General features: G+C 33.3%; 1 protein-coding gene across 7 annotated transcripts; it reads left to right on the top strand.

The window, feature by feature from the left end:
• The first annotated feature begins 22152 nt into the window (after positions 1 to 22152).
• LOC107916583 (protein SAR DEFICIENT 1) lies at positions 22153 to 26678 on the top strand. 7 transcript variants are annotated; one of them, XR_005925712.1, is made up of 7 exons: positions 22166 to 22548; positions 23447 to 23481; positions 24117 to 24290; positions 25325 to 25485; positions 25592 to 25786; positions 25951 to 26033; positions 26350 to 26678. XR_005925712.1 is itself a non-coding variant. In XM_016845863.2 (6 exons), the coding sequence occupies exons 3-6, from the start codon at positions 24251 to 24253 to the stop codon at positions 26536 to 26538; spliced, it is 585 nt and encodes a 194-aa protein (XP_016701352.1). In that variant the 5' UTR covers positions 22153 to 22548; positions 23447 to 23481; positions 24117 to 24250; the 3' UTR covers positions 26539 to 26678. The 7 variants fall into 7 exon arrangements, 3 of the variants coding, with proteins under 3 accessions (XP_016701352.1, XP_040967335.1, XP_040967315.1); XR_001689513.2 differs by lacking the exon at positions 25951 to 26033 and having other exon boundaries at positions 22153 to 22548; positions 25325 to 25454; XM_016845863.2 differs by lacking the exon at positions 25951 to 26033 and having other exon boundaries at positions 22153 to 22548.
• Positions 26679 to 27019: the final 341 nt, after the last annotated feature.

Genomic DNA, 27019 nt, shown 5'->3' with positions numbered 1-27019 from the left:
TCGGGATCAGGATCCATTACTATAAATAAACACATTTACAATTGTCAGAAATCACCACACTATCAAGTAATCACATAAAATGGCATGTATAGCTAGACCCAACGCATTACGGTAGTCCTAGAATCGACTAAACCGTAGATCTAATACCAATCAAATGTAACACCCCGAACCCGAGACCGACACCGGAGTCGAACACGAGGTGTTAACAGACTTTAAACCCCTTATAAAAATATTTCTTAGACACTGCCAATCTGCGTACTAGTCGCTTTAAAAATCATATCTTGAGTTTCACAACTCGAAAATCAGTTTCGTGATTTTTCCCTGAAACTACACTCATATGCCCATCTACATATTTTTTTCTAGAATTTTTGGTCGGGCCAATTAGTACAGTTTATTAGTCAAAGTCTCCCATGTTACAGGGATTGACTACCCTGACCTTTGCGCATTACGACTTGGATATCTCCTTGTACAGGGCTCCAATACTGATGCCGTTTGTTTCTATAGAAACTAGACTCAGAGAGGAATCTATCCATATATGGTATGACTCCTAATTATCTCTGGTTAATTTGTAATGAATTTCCAAAGTCGGAACAGGAAATCCAGAAACCGTTCTGGCCCTTTCTCACGAGAACCTGAATATCTCTTAACATACTATCCGTATGATTGTTTCGTTACTTTCCTATGAAAGTAGATTCATCAAGGTTTGTTTACATAATTTATTAACTATTTAATTCCATTCCTGCTATTTTTAGTGATTTTCCAAATCTACCTCACTGCTGCTGTCAGCATCTGCCTTTAAGGTAGACTTTACCTATTTCATGGTTTCCATGATTCAACTAGCCCTTTTTGCATAAATAGCACAATTTATGAAAGTGATTAACCATTCCCATGGCCAATCCTTGTCAAGCATATCCACACCAAATGATTATAACATTATACTCAAACACATATAAGCCATTTTCGCATGGCTATCCAAAATTATACAAGTCCAAAGGGTCCACGACCCACAACAAACGGGTAGTCCTATACATGCCATTTCGAAGTTCAACCAAAATTGTACCAAAAGGGGGCTTTGATAGTGTGGGCGACTTTGACCTCAAGATCCCGAGTCCGATAGCTGGAGAACCAATCTATAAAACAGAGGAGCAATGAAACGGAGTAAGCAATTTATGCTTAGTAAGGTTTGAGCAATGAATTCCAGCACAACAAAAGTATAGCATTCATATGGCTAAACGGATAATTTCATATGCACAAATTTTCGATATCATACTTGCTTCACATTACCAACCCTTATGTACATACACAAAAGATCAACTCAGACAAAGGCCGGTAGCTCGTTTATCAACTGAGCGAACACTTATTTGTAAGGGCTCAACTAAATTCAAGCACATACGAAACATACCTCAATGTTGGGATGTTTCGAGAGTATTAACTGGAGTTTTACAGCAAGTTCATTCATTCCCAAATCACGTACCTTCGGAATTTAACCGGATATAGCTCCTCGTTCAAATGCCTTCGGGACATAGCCCGGTTATAGTAATTCGCACAAATGCCTTCGGGACTTAACCCGGATTTAGTATCTCGCACAAATGCCTTCGGGCTTAGCCCGGAATTAGTATCTCGCACAAATGCCTTCGGGCTTAGCCCGGAATTAGTATCTCGCACAAATGCCTTCGGATCTTAGTCCGGATATTGTCACTTAGCACAAGCCTTCGGGACTTAGCCCGGACATCATTCAAATAACCATGCACATTTAACAATAAATAATGGCCCATTCGTATTTCATTTTCGTTAGCAAAACACAAACACAAGACATTTATCATTCTTGCAAATTCGGCTCAATAGCCACACAAAGAGCATGATTTTAATTTGCTCAAAACATGATCTAATCACATCATAATTTAAGCTCTTTTACTCAAGAACTTACCTCGGGTGTTGTCGAACGATTCCGATAGCTATTCGACCACTTTTTCCTTCCCTTTATCGAATTTAGTTCCCCTTTGCTCTTGAGCTTAATTAAACAAATAAATTGATTTAATCATTTGAGCATCGAAAAGAGGAACACAAGGCACTTAGCCCATATTTATACATTAGACATTAAAGTCACATATGTACGGAATCATGAATCAAACTCAACATTTTAGCTAATTTTTCCCCCTTGGCCGAATATGCATGTCTATTTTGGGGCCGATTTCAACACTTAATACATTCTACAAGTATGGTCACTTGTATTGACTAAACACCCTTTTGTTTCAAGTTCAAAACTTGGCTAATACACACATATACACACTAGTAAAGCATCCTCTCCCTTTCCATCAATTTAACACATGCATTGCTCATTAACATGCAAAAGTTATATTCGGCCTTAGCATACAACTTGCTAGCCGATTCTTCTCCATTTAGCAACCAATGTACATATGTGCTCACTCAAAAATGCTAAAAAGGAGGTTCAAGAATCATCAAGCCACCATCACATGCATCATTAACAAGCTTCATATTTAGCATGCAATGGCATTAACACAAAATCCACCTAGGCCGAATCTTAACTCATCTTCATGCCTCATCACCACAACATCAAACATCAACCAAGAATGATGCATCCATGGCCGAGTGTCATTTCCATCACATAGCAAGATTTAGACCATGGGCTAGGTAGAACTCAAGCTAACAACTAAAATATGCATGAATCTCAAAGAATAATATCAAACATACCTCAATCTAGTTACATGCATGGCCAAACTTCCTCCTAATCCTCTTCCAAACCAAACATGAAGCAAGAACTCCTTCCTCCTTCCTTAGAATTTTTGGTCAAAAGAGGATGAAAAAGGATGAACAAGTTTTTCTTTTCCTTTCTTTAGCTCACGGCAATGGGGGGGGAAACAACTACACACATTTTTTCTTTTTTGTATTCATCATACTCCTTTTCATTATTTTATGCCCATGCCCCTTATTTTATTTTTTTCCTACATACCTCACTAGGCCAACATGTTCCCAACATGTTTCCACCCATAGCATGGCCAACCACTAGCTCAAATTTTGGGTAATTTGACATGCAAACCCATCATTTTCACAACATGCATTAATAGACCATTTTAAATTAGCCTATCATATTTTCACCATGTCTCATATCAATCCCTATTTAATAATTTCTCATGCAATTGGAAAAATTGGAGAATGAAACTTCCACATACTCATGTACACACATAATAAGCATAGAATATGGAAATCAATTATTTTTATGACTCGGTTTTGTGGTCCCGAAACCACTTCCCGACTAGGGTCAATTTTGGGCTGTCACAGTCAACGTTGACAACTATAGTCTCGGAAAGTAGGGTTAACTGAGACTTTTTTATAATTGAGTTTAGAAATAAATACTCCAATAAACGATACTGAGAGAGGAAGAAGAAAGAATTTCTTGAGTTAAAGTAAGGAAATAAATCTATATGAGTGAGAGTTTGTACAACTTAGTAAATATACTCATGAAATTGTGCTGACTTAAGAAGAAATGTGTGTTCATTTCGAAGACGGGTTAAACAATGAAATTAAGATGCTAGTAGGCACGATGGAACTGCGAGAATTAGTAGTCTTGTCTGGTCGAGCACAAAAGATGGAAGAAATCTATAATAGTAAGAAACATAATGAAAGAAGAGTTCAAGATTATAGTAAACGAAGTTCATTTAGACCATTTTCAAATACTTTATCAAAGAAATCTAGAGAAGCCTTCAATCATTTCACTTCACCATCAGGGTTCTCCCCAGAAAAAAAAATGAGACCGAATGATTCAAGATTTCACACATTGTCTGTAGACAGTGTCAACAGTGTTTGTAATGTTCCTACACCTACTTGTGAACACTGTGGAAAGTTACATATAGGTGAATGCAGAACCAAAATGGGTGCTTGTTTTAGATGTGGTTCGAGTGAGCATTTCATGAAAAAATGCCCGAGAAATATGGGTGACACTGATGATGAAGTGTTAAGCCGCTGTCCACTTCCCCGAAAGGTAGATGTCCTGGTTAGAGCAGTAATACTGGAGTTAATTGTAGTGGAACTAAAGACACTACTGTCAGGTCTAAAGTTAGAGCTCTTGCTCGAGCATATGCCATTCGAGGTAGGGAGAAAGCTACTACACCCGACGTTATTGCTGGTACTTTCTATCTCTTTGATGCTACTATGTATGAATTGATTAACCTTGGGTCAACTCATTCAAATATTTGTACTGTATTAGTAACGTATAAAAATTTACATGTCAGAGTTGCGAATCCATTAGGTCAGAGTGTGATAGTTAACCTAATATGTAGAAAGTGTTTGCTAAGAATTTAGGGTTGTGAATTTCCTGCTGATCTGATGTTGCTACCATTTCAAAAATTTGATATTATTTTGGGAATTGATTGGTTGAATTTACATGATGCCATGGTGAACTATAGACATTGATCTAAGATGTTAGAATTGTGAGATAATTGCAGTTAAGTTTGATAGATCAGATTGTGCTACTAAAGTCATTTCAACAATCTCCGCTCAAAAATTGATCATAAAAGGGTGCGAAGTATTTTTGGCATATATACTTAATACTCGAGAAATGGGATCAAAGATTGATCAGGTATCGATTGTTAACGAGGTTACTAATGTGGTTCTAGAACAATTGTTAGGGCTATCGCCTAATTGGGAAGTTGAGTTTGTGATTGATTTAGTGCCAAAGACTACTCTGATACCTATTGCACCGTACCTAATAGTACTTGTTGAATTAAAAGAATTTAAAACACAGTTGCAAGAATTGTCTAATAGAGGTTTTAAACAACCGAGCATATCTTATTAGGGTGTACCATTGTTATTTGTGAAAAAGAAAGATGGGTCAATCAAACTTTGTATCGACTATAGGGAATTAGATAAAATCATTATTAAAAATAAATACCCTCTGTCCCATATTGATGATCTATTCGAGTAGATGAAAGGAGCTACAATATTTTCAAAAATAAACCCCAAATTTGAGACAACATAAAAGGCTTGAGCTGTTGAAAGGTTATGTTCTGGTAATCAATTATCACTCAGGTAAAGCTAATGTTGTAGCTGATGCATTAAGTTGGAAGTCTCTATTGAGAGCATTGAATGCTCAGTTGACTATAAATCATGAAAGTTTTGTTTTGGCTGAGTTGAAAGCTAAATCATGGTTTCTTCAAAAAATTTAGGAGTTACAAGATGACGATCCGAAATTGCTAGCTACACTAGATCAGATCTAGAATGATTAGTCCATTGAATTTAGTGTTGGTAATGATAACACCTTATACTTTCAAAATCCACTGTATGTATTAAATGGCCTAGAACTAAAATGAGACATTTTGTCTGAGGCTCACAGTAGTACATACTCTATTCATCCAAGTAGGACTAAAATGTTCTGCCACTTGGAATAGATGTACTGGTAGCCTAGAATGAAATGAGAGATTTTTAAGTTTGTAGCTAAATGTCTAATATGTCAGCAAGTGAAAGTCGAACATCAAGTTCTCTCTAGGTTATTATAGCCAGTTATGATTCCTAAACAAAAATGAGAGTGTGTTATGATGAATTCTTATCAGGACTACTATTATCTCTAAGAAAAAAAGACTCGATCTGGATGATTGTTGATAGACTAATGAAAGAAACTCATTTTATTCTAGTAAGAACAAATTATTCACTTGAAAAGCTAGCTGAGCTATATGTATCTAAGATTTTCAGATTACACAAACTACGGTTGTCCATTATCTTTGATCAAGACTCGAGATTTACCTTCAGACTTTGGGGTAAGCTTTATGAGCTCTCGGTACTAAACTCAACTTCAGTACAACAATTCATCCACCGAAAGATGGATGGTCAGAATGGGTAATTCAAATTCTGGAAGACATGTTACGAAGTTGTATTATCGAGTTTGAATGCAACAAGGAAAAATATTTACCGTTGACCGAGTTCGCCTACTATAACAGTTATTAGTCTAGTATTAAAATGGCATCATTTGAAGTTTTATACAAACGAAAATGAAGAACTTCATTATACTATTTAAAGTTGAGCAAAAGAAAATGGAGATAGATTTGATTTTGGAAATTGAAGATAATGTTCGTATTATTCGTGATTGTTTGAAAGCTGCCACTGATCGTAAAAAATTGTATGCAAATTTGAGAAGAAGAGATATCGAATTTCAAACCAGAGATAGAGTGTTTCTAATAGTTTCTCTATGGATAAAAGTGTTACGGTTTGGCAAAAAAGGAAAACTTAATCCGTATTTTATCAGACCGTATGAAATTGCCAATAGAATTGGTCCCGTAGCTTACAAGTTGGCATTACCTCCTGAACTTGTAAAGATACATAATGTTTTTCACATTTTGATACTAAGGTTGTATATGTCAGATCCTTCACATGTGATTTCTTTTAGTGAGATTGAATTATAGCCTAATCTGTCGTATCTAGAGGAGCCTATGTTTATATTAGCTCGAGAGGTAAAAAACTTTGTAACAAATAGGCATCATTAGTAAAATTTCTATAGAATTGAAACTACAATGAGGAAGTTACATGGGAAAAAGAAGAATCGAAGAAGTCCCAATACCAGAACCTATTCTCAGGTAAAAACTTCGAGGACGAAATTTCCTAAATGGGAGAGAGTTGTAACAAACCGTTTTCAGTAGTACTGTAAAACAGTGAATTCAGAATCCCACTTTTCAATGATAGAGTCAGTAAATATTAAAAAAATTATTTATTAATATTTACAAGTTATTTATAGTGTTATAATGATATTTGGTGCGGTAATTTTGTTGATCGATTAGTTATTGTGGTACAAGGATTAAATAATAAAAACTACAATAGTTAATCGCTAATAGTTTATATGGGCTAAATGGGACTACAAGCAAAATTTAATTATTTGAATGGAAATTATGCCATAATGGATTAGAGTGGGACGATTAGTGCTTAAAGATTTGTGAATTATATGATAAAAGTTTAGTTAAAAATTAAGTTAAGGTAAAATAAAACATAAAAACATTTGGCCATCCTCTTCCTTATTGTTTTATTCATTGTTTCTTCAACCTATAAACTTAAGGAAGCCATTTTTCTTAACCTTTAGGTTAGACATTTGCATGTGAGTATTCTTGAAGCCCGTTTTTCATAAATTTTTATATTTTTTAGATCGTTATAGCTTAGTCTAGCTAGCCTAGGGACTATTTCGTAATCCTATCAAAGTTTTAAAAAATTATCATTGATTTTTAAAGATTTTTTGATTTTAATGGTTGGGTTTCAAGGTTTATTATGAAATAAGACTATTTTGTAAAATGAATTTGGTTGGTTTTGAACTTAGGGACTGAAATGTTAATATGTTGAAATTGACATAAAATTGTTATAAATTTAGATGCTTGAGAGATGTAAAGGGATAAGAATGAATTGAGTTTTAAATTTTGGGGCTTAATTGTGAAAAATATGCTTATTACAGTTTGAGGGACTAAATTGAATAAAATGCAAAAATTTAGAAAAATTGTAAAAAATGATAATAGGGGGTCATATGCATTACATAAAATTTTATAAGGTGTTTAGAACTATTAATTTGAAATGAATTACCGTATAGATCAAGAAACAAATCAACTAATAGATAACCAAGAAAAAGGAAAAATAATAGATTAGCCCTTAATAATTCTTCCATTTCTTGTTATTCTCTGGTAAGTTCATATGGTATAGTTCTATGAATTTCCAAAATATTTATTTTTGAATTGTATAATTGGAATGTTTGGATGTAAACTCAAATGTTGTAATTGATACAAAGGTGAGAAAAAGGACTTACTTGAAAAGTGATTAACTGTTACATATATTGAGCTCAGATGAACATGAGATAGGATACAATTAGCATGCCAATAGAGTTATTTGTACACTATACAGGTTTTATATGAGATGATGGTTGATGATATGTATATATGTTCACTAAATATATCAAAAACCAATATTTGTTGCAGATTATCGAGTTATATTTACAATACTTCAGACAGTTTTTGGGGAAGGATGTGTAGCCTACTAGTTTGGCACTTAGATAAATAGATCCATTTATCCTCGCCCACAAGTTTGGCACTTCACTTCATTGAAATAATGGGTTTGTTCCTTGAATTTGTTGTGATACAATAAATTTTTTTGTTGTAATTGTATTGAAACAAAAAAAAAGGATAACAATGGAATTAATAAGATAAGAGGCGGTCCGCAGTTTTTCACTTATTCTATTTCTATGATTTTATTTGAGAATTTCATGTCTTTTTTTTTTCCAATTTTTTCTAATTTCATGTTTTGATTGCCTAATGCAATTCCATTTTTTTTTATTCTGATTGTATCTATATATTCCATTTCTTTTTTGGGTTGCTAACTCAACAGTAGAGTACTCAGCTTTAAGTGCGACTCACATCTTTCACACATTTGTATGAAGAAAAGGATTCATTCAGACCATTGGTTGAGTTTGTAAGACCATGACTGATCCTGAACCGAGTGGATGGAAAAAAGAACATGTCGTAGCAATGGAGAATTCTAAAAATCTTTTTTTTCTCTGGATCATTCCAAAAAAACTGTTTTTGAATATTTGGTGCGGAACAAAAAAAATGAATAGAATTCAAAGTTGGGTTGAGTAAATAAATGGATTGAGCTCTGTGGCCCCAATTATAGGGAAAAAAAGTAACAAGCTTCTGTTCTCAATTTGAATGATTACCTGATCTAATTAAACGTTAAAAATAAATTAGTGCCTAATGTGGTAAAGGTTTTTCTCATGAGTAAATTATCGATTTTTTATGAGTCCTAATTATTATTAGTAGGCATTCCCTTTTATGGCTTAGCAATGAATGTGTAGAAGAAGCAATATGTTAATAAAGAAAAGATATTTTTTTCCAAAGTCAAAATAGCAATTGGGTTGAAAAAAAATAAAGGATTTCTAACCGTCTTTTTCTCCTGTAACAAACATAAATCAATTATATCCGTTTGTTAAAAAATAGGACAAATATGTAATTTTTTTTTGAAAATTATCTAATACAAAATAAATTTTCGACAAGCGGTTGATCAGTTAATTCAATAAGAAATGGGGGTTAGCGTTCGATTTTGTTGCTCCCATCTAATTCAAGTGCATTCAATTAGATTGTTTCCTTATTTAATGAAGGAATTTTTAAGTTCAACCAACCTATTTTCAAAATAGGAACTAGAAAAATAAAAATTTTGAGAAGTGCACAAGCATGTTCTAGAGGGATGTTAGCCTATGGGCTTGACATTTACTGCCCAGGTGTGTTCTTGGATGGTTAAGATCGTTGACTATTCTGACATGTTTTGGGTGGATAACTGAGTATACGTATTTGTTTATAATAATTCATTGGGTTGAATTCTTATTGTTAATAGATTTGTTGGCGGCAAATCGGGTATAATGCCGTAAAGCATAGATGACTGAACTAAAATTTGTTTATGTGTATTGATATAATGATTAGAAATGGTGTTGGATCAACTTGCATAGTATGGAAGGTTATATGATTTTATTGTGATGAACTCACCTATTGATATGAATTGTGGTAACATGTTAAAAAGTTTAGTTAAATGTTTTGTTATGTAAACGTGGAAATTGATGTATGTTATATTGTTTCCAACCTATGACCTTATTAACCTTAATTGAAGATTACTCTGTTTCATTTCCTATTTCCTTGTGGAATTCGTTTGTGGAATTTGACGATCAAATTAAATTGAAGATCACACTATCCAGCCACCGTTTAGTAGACCTTTGATGGTCGCTAAACTAACTAAAAATTTGACTAAAGCAAGCACACCTATCGAATAGTAGTATAGTTATGGTGAGACCAGAAATATAGTATCCACAAGGACTAAAAGTACTAGTAATTACTATCTTTTTATATCTAGCTTAAGAATTAAAGGGATGGTTTTAAACTAAAATTAACTATTTAATTAACTAAGAATACGACAGAAATAAAAGTTGGAAAATATTTTTGGAAAATAGATGGAGAAGACAATACCCAAGGAAGAATCCACCTAGACTTCACTTACTACTTCTAAACTAGACGATTTATTCACTTGCCTTAATCCGTAGAAATCCCTAGTTTATGTTAATATCTCTTTCGAGACTAAAAACAACTGACTCTAAGTTGATTAATTGAAATCTCTTTCTAATTAAGACCCTATTGACTCATTAACTCGATCTATGGATTCCCTTATTAGATTTGACTCTAATCCGGTAGATTTATGTCGTCCTATCTCTAGGATTGCATGCAACTCCGCTTAATTATGGAAGATCTAGTCCTAAACAAGGATTTTTTCTCCACTGAATAAGCACATCAAAACCTAAATTAATATCCTGAAATATTATCGCAAGGATTAAAACTCATAATTAAGAATAAGAGCAAGTATTTATCATATAATTCAAAAGATAATAAGATTCATCTTAAGTTTCATCTTCCCTAGGTATTTAGGGAATTTAGTTCATAATGATGGAGGAAAACATCTCAAAATTGGGAAAAGAAAAAAACATAAAGAAACCCAAAAACTTCGGTAGAAATTGAATGGAGATCTTCAATCTTGAAGTAAATCCTACTTCCGAGCTAATTCCAATGGCTGTCTTCGAATATTTTCTACCTTTTTAGTTGAATTTGCGTATAATAATAGTTATCATTCAAGCATCATAATGGCGCTGTACAAAGCTTTGTATGGTCGAAAATCTAGAACTCCTTTATATTGGACTAAATTGAGTGAGAAAAAGTTTTTCAGTATGGGTTTAACCTGTGAAACTGAGGAAAAGGTCAAGGTGTTTCAAAATATTTTGAAAACTGCTACCAACCGTTAGAAATCTTACGCTGATTTGAAAAGAAAAGACATTGAATGTCAAGTTGGTGATAAAGAATTTTAAAAAGTATTCCCTAGAAGAAAGTTTTTCCTTTTGGCTAAAAAGGGAAACTTAGTCCACGATTTATTAGATCGTACGAGATCATTGAGAGAATCAGACTGGTAGCTTATCGTTTGGCCTTCTTGTCTGAATTAGATAAAACTCACAACGTATTTCATGTATCAATGTTACGATGGTATCGATCTGACCCTTCACATGTAATTTCGCCAAGAGATATAGAAATTTAGTCAGATATGTCTTATATTGAGGAACCGGTTAGAATTCTGTCTCAAGAAATTAAAGAATTGAGAAATAAAAACACAGCTTTAGTTAAAGTTCTCTAGCATCGTCCTGGAGTTGAGGAAGCTACTTAGGAACCGAAAGAGACTATGAAAGTGCAGTTCCCGAATCTATTTTTTGATAAGATTTTCAAAGACGAAAATTTCTTAAGAGGGAGAGAGTTATAACAGCCCATTTTTAGTAGTGTTAGAAAAATTGGTTTCAGGACCATAATTCTGACGAGTGAGCTAATGTTGTGATGTTTATTTAATGTCTATATGATTACATTGAAGTCTTATTAATGTTTAACTTAGAAATTCTGAAGTTTAGATGGTTAATAAACTAAAAAGGATTAAATTGTAAAAACTGTAAAAGTTAGTTTCTAATAGGTAAAGGAATTAAATAGATAAAAAATAATGAAGTGGTGGACCATATTAGTAGATAGACCGTATTAATTACAATGGGTGGTGTTGAGTTGGTTATTTGGAAAACTTCATTAATTTTAAAGGTTATTTTAGTAATTAGTTAAAAAATTAAATTAGACAAAAGATGAAAATCTATCCTCTTCATGTTTTTCTTTTCTTTGGCCGAATGCCATTGTTGGGGGAACTCAAAGCTTTGTTTTTTTTTTTGAATCTTTGCATGTAAGCTATTTTTTACCCTTTTTGGTGATTTTTATGTTTTTGAGCTCGTATTAATTAATCTAGCTAGCCCGGAGGTAAATTTGTAAAGCTGTTAAAATTTTAGGGACTTTCCATGATAGAGTTTGAATGTGTTTTGAATTTAGTTGATAGATTATTAAGTTTGGTTGTTAAATAGACAAGTTTTGTCAAATGAATTTTTATGATTTTAAGGTATAGGGATTTATTTGTTAAAAGAGTAAAAATTCATGGTTATAAATGTGAAATTTTGTTAGATATGAGTTGTTTGAGGCTAGTAAAAATTAGCTATTATTGTGGAGACAGAAAAATTATGAAATTTTAGGTTAAAAGATTTGGGGATTTAATTTGATTATAAGATAAATTATTTAGGATTATTTAGTAATTTTACATTAATATGTAAATTAGTTTGAAATGGAAAATTGAGGTTTTGGAATTAATTGATTATTTACATCAAGACTCAAATCCATTTGTGGAATTTTGGTAAGTTCATCTTATGTATTTGCATGGTTATATTAAATTCCTTGTTAAGGATTTAATCTTTTAGTTCTATTTCATATTGTTATTAAATTTTGAATCGTAATATATATTTGAATTAGGTGTTATTCAAGCTTACTGCCTAGCTGGCTCAATGCCGATGTTATCAGGCTTAGTGGCTAGTAGGCTTTGTACCTGTGTTATTCAGGCTTAGTGCCTAGCAGGCTTTTTGCCAGTGTTATTCAAGCTTAGTGTCGAGAAGGCTCAGTGCTAGTGTTATTTAGGCTTAGTGGCTAGCAGGCTTCATGCTGGTGTTGTTCAGGCTTAGGGCCTAGCAGGCTTCATTCCGGTGTTATTCAAGCTTAGTGCCTAGTAGGCTCAATGCCGGTGTTATTCAAGCTTAGCGCCTACTAGGCTTTGTGTCAGTGTATCAAGTTGTCTAGTCTATTGATGTTTTATTAAACTTTAAATTGAGCTGTGAAGTAATTAGGTTACTTTTCGAACTTACTAAGCTATGTTAAGTTTATTAGGTTGATTTTAGCTTTTAGGTCTTTTGGAATCGTGTCGTCAGTTGTATTGGTTTGAGAGTTCACACACTATCGCCCATACCTTTGTAGTTTTTTTTTGTTTTGTTTTGAAGTTGGTTAAAAGTGGCATGTAATTAAAAAGGGTCTTGTGGTATTAGGATATAAGGTAGTTGATATAGTAAGTTGGAAATGGTCATTCTGATGTTGTTATGGTATGTTTGATATTTTGATATGTTATGCATATATAATTTGCAATAGTTGATATATTGAATTTGTTGGTGTTTGGTTTGATTGAATATTTACATGTGGTACCAATGAGGGTATATTGGTTGGTTGATGGAAATAGGTTGTGTATGAGTGATTTTGACATGTTTTGGTCTTGTTTATGTAAGTATTCAATAGGTTTATGGATTGGTTAATGGTATGCTCGTGGTACAAGAAAATATATTTGGTAAACTTGATTTTTAATATACATTTTGGTGTGCACGGCCTGGGACATGGGTTGTCACACGGTCGTGTGTCACACATGGTTTGTTCACACAATTGTGTGCCTTTTAATTTTCAAGTGCGGGTTTCACACGGTCTGGCACATGGCCTACGAGTCGGCTGTGTGTCCCAAAATAGTTATTCACACGGTTTGAGACACGACCTGTGACACGGCCGTGCAACTCTTTTCGAATATATACATGGGTTGGGACACGGTCATGTGGTGCTAGTCAATGAGTTACATGATTTGCAACCACTGGTGTGTGTGTGTTAGATACATGACCATGTTTTGGCCACACGACCTGGCCTGTGTCACTCGGCCTGACCACACTGCTGTGTGACCCCTGTTTCTAAAATTTTCAACTTTTCCTTATTTTTTCAGTTTGTTTTAGATTGACCCCAAAATGTTTCCAAATTATGGTTAGGGCTTAGTAAGCTTGGTTTAAGGCTCGTAAAAGCATGTTTGACTTAAATTGAATATAATTTGTTATTAATAGTTGCTTAGAAATATAGATTGTATGTAAGGTTAACTGTTGGTAAATTCCTCATAATATTCAATAAACCCAAATCTGATGTCGTAAATGAGTTAGGGGTGTTACAATCTTAGGAAAATATTATTGGATTAGATGTTATAACTAGTTGTCTTCTTCGAAGAAAAACTACTTGTTGTATTGCATGATAATACCTACAACAGGGTCGACCAATTATCCTACAATTACAAGATAATTCTTCTTACTTTCAGGAAATCTCCTTACTGAAGTCCACATGAAAATCCTACCTTGTGGTAGTTAAATTGTCATGCCATCACAAAAGACTATTGATGGAGGCCGTAGGTCTTGTCTAGGGACCTTCCCCCACTCAATCTTTTAAAAACATCCAAGGTTTTTAATGCTCGCTTTCAATCATGAATGATCAATATATGCATGGAGTATATGAAATGCTTATGATTCATATGCATGAACAAACATTTACAGTCAAATAAATATCATCATGGAAATCACGTATAAAAACATAAAATTTAATTGACTTTGACCAGCCAAAGTTTCCATGATTCCATCCTAGAAAACAAAATTACAAAACTCGCCCCAAAGTATATTTTGGGTCTCTTTTTTTTCACCACGAACTTTCGTTATGTTACTGGTTCACGTCATTGTCATCATCATTTTTTTGCACTATTTTTTCACTATTTTTGTCGCCACCACAAGGCTATCATTAGCCACCATCGGGCTATCGTCGGACCACCTTCAGCCACCGTCATCGACCTTCGTCGCTGAACCTTGCCGTTAATCATCACCATCGAACCACCGGTAGCCTCTTGCTATTAGATCATCGTTGGCCTTTTTTTGGTTTGACTGGTTCAATTTTACATCGTCTTGATCAGCCTAGATGCGTCTCGGTTGTTCCGTAGAATATTATAGGTTACATAAATCCTATGTTCATTTTCGGCTCACATAAATTATTCTAAGATAATAAAATAAATAAATCCTGCGTGGAGAAGATAGTCCATGATCTAACTACATACCTGAAAATTAATAATAATTACATTCAATTTTTTAAGAATCACAACTATAGAAAAATGATTTTATCATATAAATAATAATAGCCTACATTCAATCACATACATATCCCTAAACATGTTGATAATTGCAAGAATTTTATTTCTTATAAAAAATTAATCACATATAAAAAAGAAAGAAAAATTTTGGTATAGTTTATACTATAAACATAGCATGACCTGACTCTGATACTAATTGTTGATAAAAATCTAGTTCGAAGACAGTTTTCTTGCATAGGGGAAAAATAAAATTGTGAAAATTGAATCGGTTTGTGATATTTATAGCAATAAACTATTTCTGAAATCGCACCTGTGTTTTCAGTTAGACAGATCCTTGTTGTTCCCGACTTTCAACCAAATGACCTTCTCCGTTATTCTTGTACCATGAACTTCTTTGAGTGTTATTTACTTTACTTTTAGTGGGAAAACGAATATCTCTCCTAAGAACCCGAAAAAATTGTTATTCTGGAAAATAGAATTTATACTTCAAAAATAAATTCTCACTATTTTCGGGTAGAATAACAATATCTCAAAGTTGTGTATCTAGTCGTACTGATGTTATCTATTTATAAGGAGAAGAAGTGAAACCCTTATTGAATTCGTATAAGACTATTTCAATAAAAAAACAAAATCCTACTTCAATGAATACTAGGGTTTGTCATCCCATGTATTGACATGAGTGGTTTTGGGTCTCTCCTGTATCAGCTCCAATTACAAATACTTCCTAGACTTTTAACTCAACACTTTATAATTCAATCCAACCTAATACATGTCTTTCTATTTTCCAAAATAAACATCATAAACTGATTTAAATAAATTAATAAATTTCTCAATTACATAATTTTCTCAACTCGATTCTAATTTCGTTAAAATCATGACAACTTTACCATAAGAGAATTTATGAGAATATATATTTAATATTTCTACATTCAAGCATTCTGTAACGCCCCAAATCTTAAACATTTATTTATGTATGTTGTGTCACAAAATGCATGCTTGCTTCAGTGGTTAGGTGTCCTAAAAAGTGTTGGAGAAGTCCCGAGTTCAAGCCTTGGCTTCTACAAAATTTTGTTTTTACTTGAATAAGCCCTTGCCTTTAGTTAGTAGGCTTTTAAATTAATATGGGTATAGCATGACAGAAAGGGCTTACTAGTCTAAGGGATAAGTGGCGTGTCAATGTTACTGAAGGTCATGAGTTCGAGACTTGCTATGCGCAAGGAAGGTTTTATTTTGTTGCTGTGCCATGTAAGAGGTTGAATATCATTAGAACTCTAAAGCTAATGAGCGGTTGGAGTGTTTGAAGGGTGAGGGGAGTGTTAGCCAAAATGTAGGAGGGATTATGGGGGATTTGGTTAGTGATCGGCTTAAGGGATTTGAGGAGATAATAAGGGAGAGATTTTAAGAGGAAAAATTTGGAAAGTTGAGGTTGTGGAGGAGTTGTGCCAATTTTGAACTTAGGCATTCATAATTCAGCTAGGACTAGGATAATTCTCCCCTTCTCACTTCGGTTTCTGACTATTGCACTTTGGTGCTTTTCTTTCACTCCTTGGTGTCGAATTCCTGCGTTTGGAGTTTTTATGCTTTTTCTTCTTTCGGGTTTTTCTTTTGGGACTAATTGTTGCTAGAGATCCCTCAGGTTTTGCTCGTTTGATCTATTCCTAATTTTGCTCTTCCCTAATATTCCTTTGGTTGACTGATTGCTTTCTCCTCTCCCTCTCTCATTTAGTTTTCCTCTATGGCCGAATGACCTTGCTTTCTGTCTCTCAATTCTTGTTGTTTTAACTACTTCTTTCTCTACTATCAATTTCTCTTCTCTTCTTTCTCCTTCCCCTCCTTCGATTCTTTTTGTTTTAACAAGATCCCTTCTCTTTTCATATTGTTACCTTGACCAAATATTACTCATTCTTCCACCTCCTTTGTGCCAATTCTTCTGTGCTCTCTGTCGACCTTGGTGGTTATACAACTGCACGGTATTGCTCATTCTCCCTCCTCTCTTTTATCCTTTAATCTTACGCCTAACCTTTCCTGTGCTGTCGATTTATGATAGGGGTACAATTGTTCCACTTTGCCTCTATCATTCTCTGTATTTTCGGCTTTTGTGTGGGTTTGGCCGATTGTTTTGTTCTTCAAATGTAGACTCTGAACTTTCGGTAAGTGACTTTTCATCTAGTTCAAACTGTTCATTTGTTTGATGGTTGATAAGTGTTGGTTGGAATGCAGATAACCCCCTAAGGCTTATTGATTAGTCTCTTGCCAAAAGGATTAAGTAAGCAAGCCACAATCGACTGATCTAATCAAGTGAGAGGTAATCTTTTGGACAAGTATTTTTGGTGGGGGTTTTTGATAGGTCGATTGGGATGCAATTAATCGAAACTTGTGATTGAATGTAGGTTGGAGTACTCATGGACTGTTCGCATGTTTTCGTGAACAGGTGTGTACCACACTGCCATAAATCGGCAAAAGTCGAAATACATGACCATCGACACTACATGAGCATGCGCTCACTCGTGCAATTTTTCGAATGCTCAAACGTAGGCGTAAGACCGTTAAGGCTGGCCATGAGCGATTTCATGGTCTAAGGTCGAATTGGGCCATGATGGGCCTAAATGGGCCGTGTGGGCCCCACGGGCTTGTGGGCCCTACACGGTTAAACCACACGAATATATGGAGATTATTGGGTCGGCTGTGTAGTTCACACGGCCAAGGCCATTTTTGTCTTCGTGGGCCACATTCGCCCGCATTATGGGTCGTGGGCCATTTTCACTGTTTGACTGATAAGGTTTCACGGGTCACCCGAGACGACTGTGGACCTGCTGTTGGGTCAGTAAGTAGGCCTAGACCCTAATTTGGTTAAATGACTGTTATGTCTCTATGAGATAACATGACTGATTTGCCCCTATGATGTGTATCACTGTATTCGAGCATGCCATTCATATATATTGTATACACATATGTTATTATGCCACGATGCATGACAAATTGCATAGGGATGGATTTATTATTTATTGGAGGAAGTGTACTGTACTAGCAACTCTGCTGCAATTACTGTTTAGTACCGCAACCGGTGCTATTTTGGAATGTAGGGATGGATGGGTTGATTTTATCCCCACATAGAGTGTAGGGCTGGATGAAGTGGAGTGTAGAGGCTGGTGGGGTAGGATCTCTATTTGCATTCTATACTGATACTGATACTGTTACTGAATTAAGCTAAGGCCCACACTATACTGTTACTATAATGGGCTAAGGCCCAACTAATACTGGACTATACTGAAACGGGTTTAGGCCTAGACTGTAATTGCCTACTGTATGATTGACTGTTGTTAAGGGATTACACACTGATTTTTTATCAACTCGCCCTTTTTCTTTTTTGCGCAGGTAATTCTTAGGGGATCGGTGTTGTGAGGGACTTGAAGGTGACCACACAATCGCATTTGCTTCCATTTTTAACTCTTAATTTATAAGTAATTTAATTTGGGTATTTTTTTTTTGTAATTAGGCCTCTTTAAGTTTTTATTTTGAGTTGGGATTTATTTACTTTGATTCATATCTGTTAGTAGTGAGTTGCGGATTTTCGAAAAAAATAACACTTTTCAAAACACCACGTTTACGCAACATATTTTTTAAAAGCTTCCGCAACCAACATTGTTTTAAAGTGTAATAACAATCTAATATGATTTACATTTTTCATAAATGACATGAATTTTAACAAGGAATAAGATATCCTAAACTTTCGTTAAGATCACAAAGCGTTTTAATATAGAACGGAATTTTCAATGAAATTGTGTTTTTCAAAAAACACTTCAATGTGACATCACAGATTCGGCCATAATGTCTAGGTCGGGTTTGGGGTGTTACAAATTCACTATGAAAAATTAATGTAATTCCATTTTCGAACTTCAATTAATTAATTAATAATTCGAAAAACCATAAATTAATTTTCCAAGTCATTTCGATTTAGTGAGAAAACCACATTTATTTTAGAATGTTTCCTATATTTCCAACTTTAACATTCTATCCATTTCTAGCCATTTGATTCAACATACAATTAATTTATAGTTTCAATAAGATAGCGAAAAGACCGATTGGACATATGTGATTAGGTCTCAAATGATTTATACTTAAATTCAAGCTTGACGCCTATTAATTATAAACACATTTAGTCACGAAGTCATTCCACTATAGTATCGTGATTGGGCTCTCCTTAATGCCATACCATTACGAAAACAACTTGATTAGTGCTTGCCCAATGACCTTGTCATTAGTGTGTTACCCTCATAAGATATCGTTAATTTCTTTGGGATAATATTCATTCTCTTCTATTTTATCTCATATAACCATTGCAACTTCCTTCATGAAAAGTCAATTACTATCAAATAGTAATTAAGTCATTCATCACAAAAATGAATGATCCATGACCAAGCTTGCTTTTCATCTATCATGTAAGGCCAATAAGAGAATATCATTTACCCATGTCTCAGGCTATGAATTTCACTATTGTGAATGATGCTACATACTGTAGAACTCGTATACCTAATGCACCATCTTTCGTTTCCTTATCTATTTGAACTCAGGATTTTACTTATATCAAAGTATAGAAGTCATGCATACATAGTCCATAACCCACTTAAGAGTAAGGTATGCCACACTATAAATCTTATGTAATATACATAGTCCATAATCCACTTAAGAGTAAGGTATGTCACACTATAAATCTTATGTAATACCCCGCCCAGTGTAGTCTTGTTAACGGATTTATGTTGTACTCGCCAGTATAGTACTTGTTTAAGTTGTGCACCATGAGTGGCGGATTTTATGATTTATAAGTTTGTTAAGGTATGTTGCTTAAGGCAAAGTATAAGTTTTATTTTATGTTCATGTGTGTTGTGGTGAAGAACCTGCTAATCAATGTTTCTTTTAAAAAGTCTGTTTGTTAAGACCTTTTGTTTATGTTGTACTCGCCAGTATAGTACTTGTTTAAGTTGTGCACCATGAGTGGCGGATTTTATGATTTATAAGTTTGTTAAGGTATGTTGCTTAAGGCAAAGTATAAGTTTTATTTTATGTTCAAGTGTGTTGTGGTGAAGAACCTGCTAATCAATGTTTCTTTTAAAAAGTCTGTTTGTTAAGACCTTTTGTTTATGTACGCTAATAAAGGAGTGTGGATTTGATTATTATTTGTTTGTGCACATCTGATTTCTATTCAGTTCTAGTTTAGTTTTAACTAGGATTTAGTTAAAAAATACCAAAGTGTTATGATTATTCTTGATATATTATAGTCTATAATGATTATGTTGGTCATGATAGAATGGAGTTAGCCTTACATGTTAGCCACGTGTTATGTTCGCCCTAAGAGAAAATGTTGCAAGATAAATATCGGTGAAAACCTTTTTAGTGGGGGTTTTTCCCTTCTCTCTTTTTTTTTCTGCTCTGTTACACTTTGAAATCCTGTTAAAAGGAGATCATTGGATAGGAAGCAACAAGTGATCGAGTAGAAAGAAGAGTTGTGCATGCAATAGTAGTGATAGAATAACAACTTCATTGAAATCATCAATGAGTATCTAGACTGTGGGGTTCTTCTTTATGTTGTATTTTGTCTTATGTAGCATTATTGTATGGTTGTCATAGATAGAGTCCATGTAACACCCTTAACCCGTCTCCGTTGCCAGATTAGGGTTTCAGAGTATTACCAAGCAAAATAGAACATTAAATTCACAACAGAAACAATTATACAAACACTATAGAAAAATAGGGCTTTAGCGGCGTATTTAGCAGCGTTTTTTTTATAAAACGCGGTAAAAATTGTAAAACACAGAGCGATAGCGGCGTTTCACCAAAAATGGCGCTAAAAACCAGAACATTAGCGGCGCTTTTTGTAAAACGCCGCTAAAAGCTAGATCATTAGCGGCGCTTTTTGTAAAACGCCACTAAAAATCGGATCATTGGCAGCGCTTTTGGTAAAATGCCACTAAAAGTCATATAACCCTTAAAATCCTAAACCCTAAAAAATATCATAAACACTAATCTATAACCCTTAAAAGAGTAAATCTCTAAACCCTAAAAACCCTAAATACTAAACTATATCCCTTAAAACCCTAAACCCTCTCACTTCCAAGATTCACCCCACCCACCGGCCTTCCAGTCAATATCCTGTAATCCCCTCTATCATTTTCCCCATTTTTCTTGATTTTTATTTCCCCCTTTTTTCCTCTTAGGATCCCTAAAGTATTATCACCCATTCCTAAATTTGACATCCCAAATCCTTAATGATTTTTCCCCGATTTGAAATCCCCAAGATCCACCCCTCCCACCGGCCTTCCAGTCAATACCCCGTAATTATTTTTGGTATATGACTAATTATTTTTTAATTTATATGTTAAATATTTTCTTATATAATTGTAAAAGAGATAGTATTAATTTTAAAATATTAAATTAATTATCATTATAGTTTAGGGTTTACGGTATATGGTTAATGGTTGAATGTTTATGAGTTACTATTTTAAGGTTTAGGGATTATGATTTAAGTGTGGTTTAAGGATGGGGTTTAAGGTTTAGGTGTTAGGGGTTATAGGTTAAGGGTTAGGGGTTCATGATTTAGTGTTTATGTTTTAGGATTTATGGTTTAGGGATTAGAAGTTTAGGGTTTAGATTAATTAGTATTTTTTAATTTATATGATAAATATTTTCTTATATAATTATAAAAGAGAGTATTAATTTTAAATTATTGAGTTAATTATATTTATAGTTTAGGGTTTAGGGTTTAAGACTTATGGTTTAGGGTTTAGTTTTTAGTGTTTAGGGATAAATATGGGATCAAGGTGCAATTGTATATATGAACTTTAATTTAATCTAGTTCTTATAAATTATTAACACAATTATTGTTATAACATCATTTTATATTTATATATTGCATACATAAATATTTATATTTATTCAATATAAAAATATATTGATGTATTTATTTTTAAAATCTCTATGATTAAATCAAAATAAAAAACTTAAAAATTTAATATTTAAAATTTAAAATTTTAGTCCATATTTCAGTTAAAAAGTTCAATATTCAAAATTTAAAAAAATCCAAAAAATGATAATCTCAACACAAAAATTTTGAAAGAAAAAAATAGAAAAAAATATGTTAAAAATAAAAAAATTTAAAATTGAGCAATAGTGGCGTTTTTAGGTAAAACGCCGCAAAAGTTGAGCTATAGTGCCGTTTCTAGTGGGAACGCGGCAAAAAATCTGAGAGTTACTGGCGTTTTGTTAGAAAACGCCGCAAAAGGCCATTATTTTTTATAAAAAAAGGCAAAATCCGGCTAACCCAAAAATTATTTTTTGGTAACCCACTCGTTAACCAAATCCCCCAAATACAAGTTTGTACTTATTTCTTTTTCCCTTTTACTCTCAAAATTTGAATTCACCCACCATAGCTACTCCTTTTCTATCGATCTGTTAGGGTTTTGGAGAAACAAATAGATTTTGAAGAGAAGAAGAAGAAGAAGAAGAAGAAGAAGAAGAAGAAGAAGAAGAAGAAGAGGAAGAGGAAGAGAAGAGGGGGGAGGAGGAAGAAGAAGAGAGTGAAGATAAGGGACTAAAAAGGTCAAAGGTATAAGTAGAAAGGGGCGTTCTAGGAAATCTGGTTGAGATTTGGCTGAGAAGAAAGAGCCAGTGACGCCTAGTAGTGATAGGCCTACAAGGGAAAGGAAAGTCGTAGAAAAGGTATGCTTTCTTTTCTAGGGTTAAGGCATGGGTTCATCGCCTGCACCACTTCCGTCCAACGATGGTACTGTCGTTGATCAAGGAGTTGCTTTCATTCTCCTTTTACTTGCTCTGGCGATTACCTATCTCATCCATTGATGATCTTTTTTTTTATATTTTATTTTTATTGGTATATGAGCTATAAATGATCAAGTTGTATGTGATTAAGTCATGCAGTTATTTTTCCGGTGTTCGTATAGATGAGTTAGATTTGTAATTTGGAATAGCTACGTTGAACTGAAATTATTAAGATGGGGGATGTTAGGGCAGTTGATGTTGTAACCAAATGTTTGTGGAGCTAGATTTCCTCTATTGTATATTCTATCCATTGCAAAAAAAGAAATTAAAAGAGAAAGAGAAGGAAAACAGATGATTTCTATCTAGGCTGGTTTTGATTTTGCCTTCTTTCATCTTTGAGCATTCAAATTTATTGTCTTATGTCTTGATTTTTTTGATGCAATTTTGCAAATTAAATGGACTGTTTTGGGTGGCAACTAGCAAGGCAACAAATATAGTCACAATGATATAGTTGTAAGTTTAGCATTGGTGAAGTTTGAAGTAGAGTTCTCAATTGTATCAAGAATTTTTTTTTTTGGCTTTTTTGTCTTTTTTCTGATCATGTGCATCTTCTTAGATAACTTCAACTTCTTGATTTCTTTCTCTATGAAGAGCTTAAATTAATTAAAGTTGCATAACTCCAGTTAATCTTGGCCCTCTTTGTCTTTTCTCTTTGGTATCTAAACTAGTTATATTAACGTTTTTGTTTCTAGTATTTATAGCTTCTACTTTGGAATCAGAAATTATTGGTAGGAAGTGTTGAGAATTGGGGCTAATTTGGTGTAATATGCTTGTTTGACAGGTTTTGTGGTTTCTTTTGGAAGGCAGCCAGAATAGGTGGGTCTCTTTTTCTGCTTGGTTAACTTTTTTCTGGTTGCATTGAGAATTTGGAATAGTCATGTAGTGTCCTCCTGTTCTGAATCTTATTTGGACATATAATGTTTATCGTGTATGAAGCCTTTAAATTAGTTAATAATAAATATGATAGTGATTGGCTCAAAAATGCAGGATGATAATTATCTATGATTCTAAAATGATTCTGGAAATGAGACTAAAAGTGAAAGACAAAAATTTAGCTATATCATTTTTAAATAATCATATTGTATAGAGAACTTGTGCTTTGTTTTAGAATTAAAATCTCATAAAGTCGTGAATTAGAATAGGGTGGTAATGATATTTTGATTGGGAGGGAAAGGGATGACAATAATGATAAAGTTGAACAGTAGTCATGGGGTTTAGGCAGATTCTCAAGATTCTCTTGGATGATAGACAGATTCATGTGATACTTTTCTTTGAAATAGTATTGTTCATGGTCATTGAACTTTGTTGTTACTGCATGGCCTGCACTATTTATTTTTGATGCTGTAACTCATTTCAGTGGCTTTCAAGTTGTCAAAGAAAGCAAAGGTGATTGAGGGTTATATTGTCTTGTTGTTCCATGATGTATTTTTTATGTACTTACTGTATTACAGGAAAAATGGTGCATAACACAAGATAAGTGGATTAATAGTTCAAATGGTGAAGCTCGAGCGCGCAGTGCAGGTAAAAAACCGTTGCTTCTGAAGTTGCACAAGGGAGTTTCTAAGGTGGTCGCATTCGTGAAGCCATGACTGAAGCTTTTGTTGTTAAAGACCATTATGGTGAATGTAAGTATCCTTTCTTAATGATACTAATTTTTAAAAGTCAAGTAACTTAATATCTTGATTAATTTTTATTTATCAACAAGCCATATTGAATCATTTTTGTTTCGTTTTATATTTCCCTCCTTATGTTACTTTGCATCTGACCTTACCTAAGTTTAACATAAACTATAATATATTATCAATTTGTTGATTTAAAATCTTTTTACTCTCTTTCTTTAATAGATTTGGTTATATAATATATCAACCTATATAGCTTTAAAATATTGAACTAGTCAATCCTTGCCTTAACCAAACTACACCCTTTTTTAATCATTGAATAAAAAAGAAAATATTTGCCAACTTAATTACTTATAAATATTATTTCATATTTCTAATTACTTCTCTCATGTTTAAAACATCTATTTAGGATTTGGGATCTTATGCCTTTATCTGGCAGGCTTTGTCAATTTATAATAAAAAGGCTATTATTATTACAAAATATTTCACTTTTTTGGTATTAATCCATTTGGATAAGGGTATTTCCTTTTCGTGATTTAGAACCATACAAATCATTTTCAGTCAAAAAGGGTTGCACTACCTTTGCTTTTTTAAGTTTGGTAAAAGGAATAACCTCCTAGAAATTAAATTATATTTTGTTTTTTTATTTAAAAAAGAGATAATTAATTTTGTAAATTGGATTAAAGATTAAAAATTTTCTTTCTATTTTTTTTGTTTAAAACTAGCATGATCGACGGAATAACCAAATAATTATATGTGATATGCCATGTACACCTTCATGTTAATATGTATGGATCGGTTTTTAACAATAAAAATAGACATAAATTATTAACAAAAGAAACATTTTACTCTTTAATTTAATATATAAAAACTAGTTCACTCATTTTTTTTAGCAATGAGACAAAAATGCTATCTGACTATAATACAAGAATCTCATAATACTTTTACCTCATATATAAAATATTTTGTTTTTATTATTTTACCTTTAATCAATTTGATTTACTTGTAATAATCTAACACAAATTCAATGTTAATTGAAGTGTACAAGAAACATCACCCACCAATGTTGGGAGATGAAGTTTGGTGGCTAGAAAAGATTGGTAAGGATGGAGCATTCCATAAAAAGCTAGCATATGAGGGGGTTAACACTGTCCAAGATTTCTTGAAAATGTTGGTAGTTGATCCACCCAAGCTTAGAAATGTAACAATTTACATTTGATATGATGAATCTTGTTTGAATTGGATGGATCCATCTGACGATAAAAATCATTAAATGTTAACTGGTTTTTTTCGATGATGTTGAACAGATTTTAGGGCCTGGAATGTCTGAGAAAATGTGGGATGTCACAATCAAGCATGCCAAAACTTGTGTTATGGGCAATAAATACTATATTTTTCAAGGCACTAATTACAGAATCTTCTTAAACCCTATTTGTCAACTTGTGAAAGCAGAGATTAATGGGACTACATATCCTATACAAACCCTAAGTAGTATCAACAGAGTAAGTTTAATTCTAAGTTCAAATATATCTTGACTATTAATCCACTTATCCTGCGTTATGCACCATTTTTGATAATCTCGTAAGCTCGTAATCTTCTTCTACGCATTTTAGTAATTCCATGTTTCATTTGAGTTATTGATTACAATTGTGATTGTTTGCTCAAGGTTTTGGTTTTGATTTTAAATCTTATGTCCACCCAATCTATAATGCAATAATGTCCCGCTTGACTAACCAAGATCAAGATCAGGTAAGGAGAGTTTAATTAGTTTTCCCCCTCCTGTCATATTTCTTCTGAGATGGATTTAATGTTTTTTTATGAATGGGATATGTTTAGGTCAATTTCCAAAGGTAAAGTCATTGATTATATACATAAATTTTGATTACATGATTAATTACATGATCAATGACTTTTGTCGAAACAAATTCTGATTCCTGCTTTATGGTGGCATTATTAAAAATTTATCTTTCCATATCATAATTCAAAGAGATTAGATAGTGTGCTTTGACATATGTGGCTTTGAAGGTCGTGTAGATTTCCTCACTAGCCTGACTTTGGCTTACAGGTGCATACTTTGGCTTTTTGTTCCGGTGTTTTGGATTATCTGGCGGTTGAATTGAAAGCATCAAAGGACTTTTCTAAGTTATATGCAGGCATTGGAATACTTTGGTTTCATCTAAGCTTGAACCAGCCCTTTGTTATATATTGTTTCTTCTTCTTTTCTGATCTTTTTCCTTTGATTAATGAGAGGTGATGATGATTTGGTATTCTTTTCTCACCAGGATGAATTTTGTTTTAGAAATTGTAATACTGTGAGTGTGTTTGTGTTTTTTATGTATTAAATTACATATTGAATCAATGTTTATGTATTTAATTTAAATTCATTAATTTTTATATTTAGTTTTGAAGTTTAAATTTTATTAGAAAATTTAATTTAATTAATATTTTTTATTTATCCTTAAAAGTATATAGTTCAAAGTTCAAATTCAAAAATTAAACATAATATAATATTTATCATAAAAATAAATATTATTTAATTAAAATAAAATATTTTTTTAAAGGTAATGGTCTTTAGCGGCGTTTGTGAGAAAAGCGTCACTAAAGGTTTGTTTTATAGCGGTGTTTGTAGGAAAAGCGCCGCTAAAGACCATGACCTTTAGCGGTGTTTTCGGGAAAAGCGTCGCTAAAGGTCGTGGTCTTTAGTGGCGTTTGAGAAAAAAGCACCACTAAAAGTC

The sequence above is a fragment of the Gossypium hirsutum genome, chromosome A01 (genome assembly GCF_007990345.1).
Source record: "Gossypium hirsutum isolate 1008001.06 chromosome A01, Gossypium_hirsutum_v2.1, whole genome shotgun sequence".
Taxonomy (NCBI): domain Eukaryota; kingdom Viridiplantae; phylum Streptophyta; class Magnoliopsida; order Malvales; family Malvaceae; genus Gossypium; species Gossypium hirsutum.
This window is presented reverse-complemented; position numbering and strand designations above follow the sequence as displayed.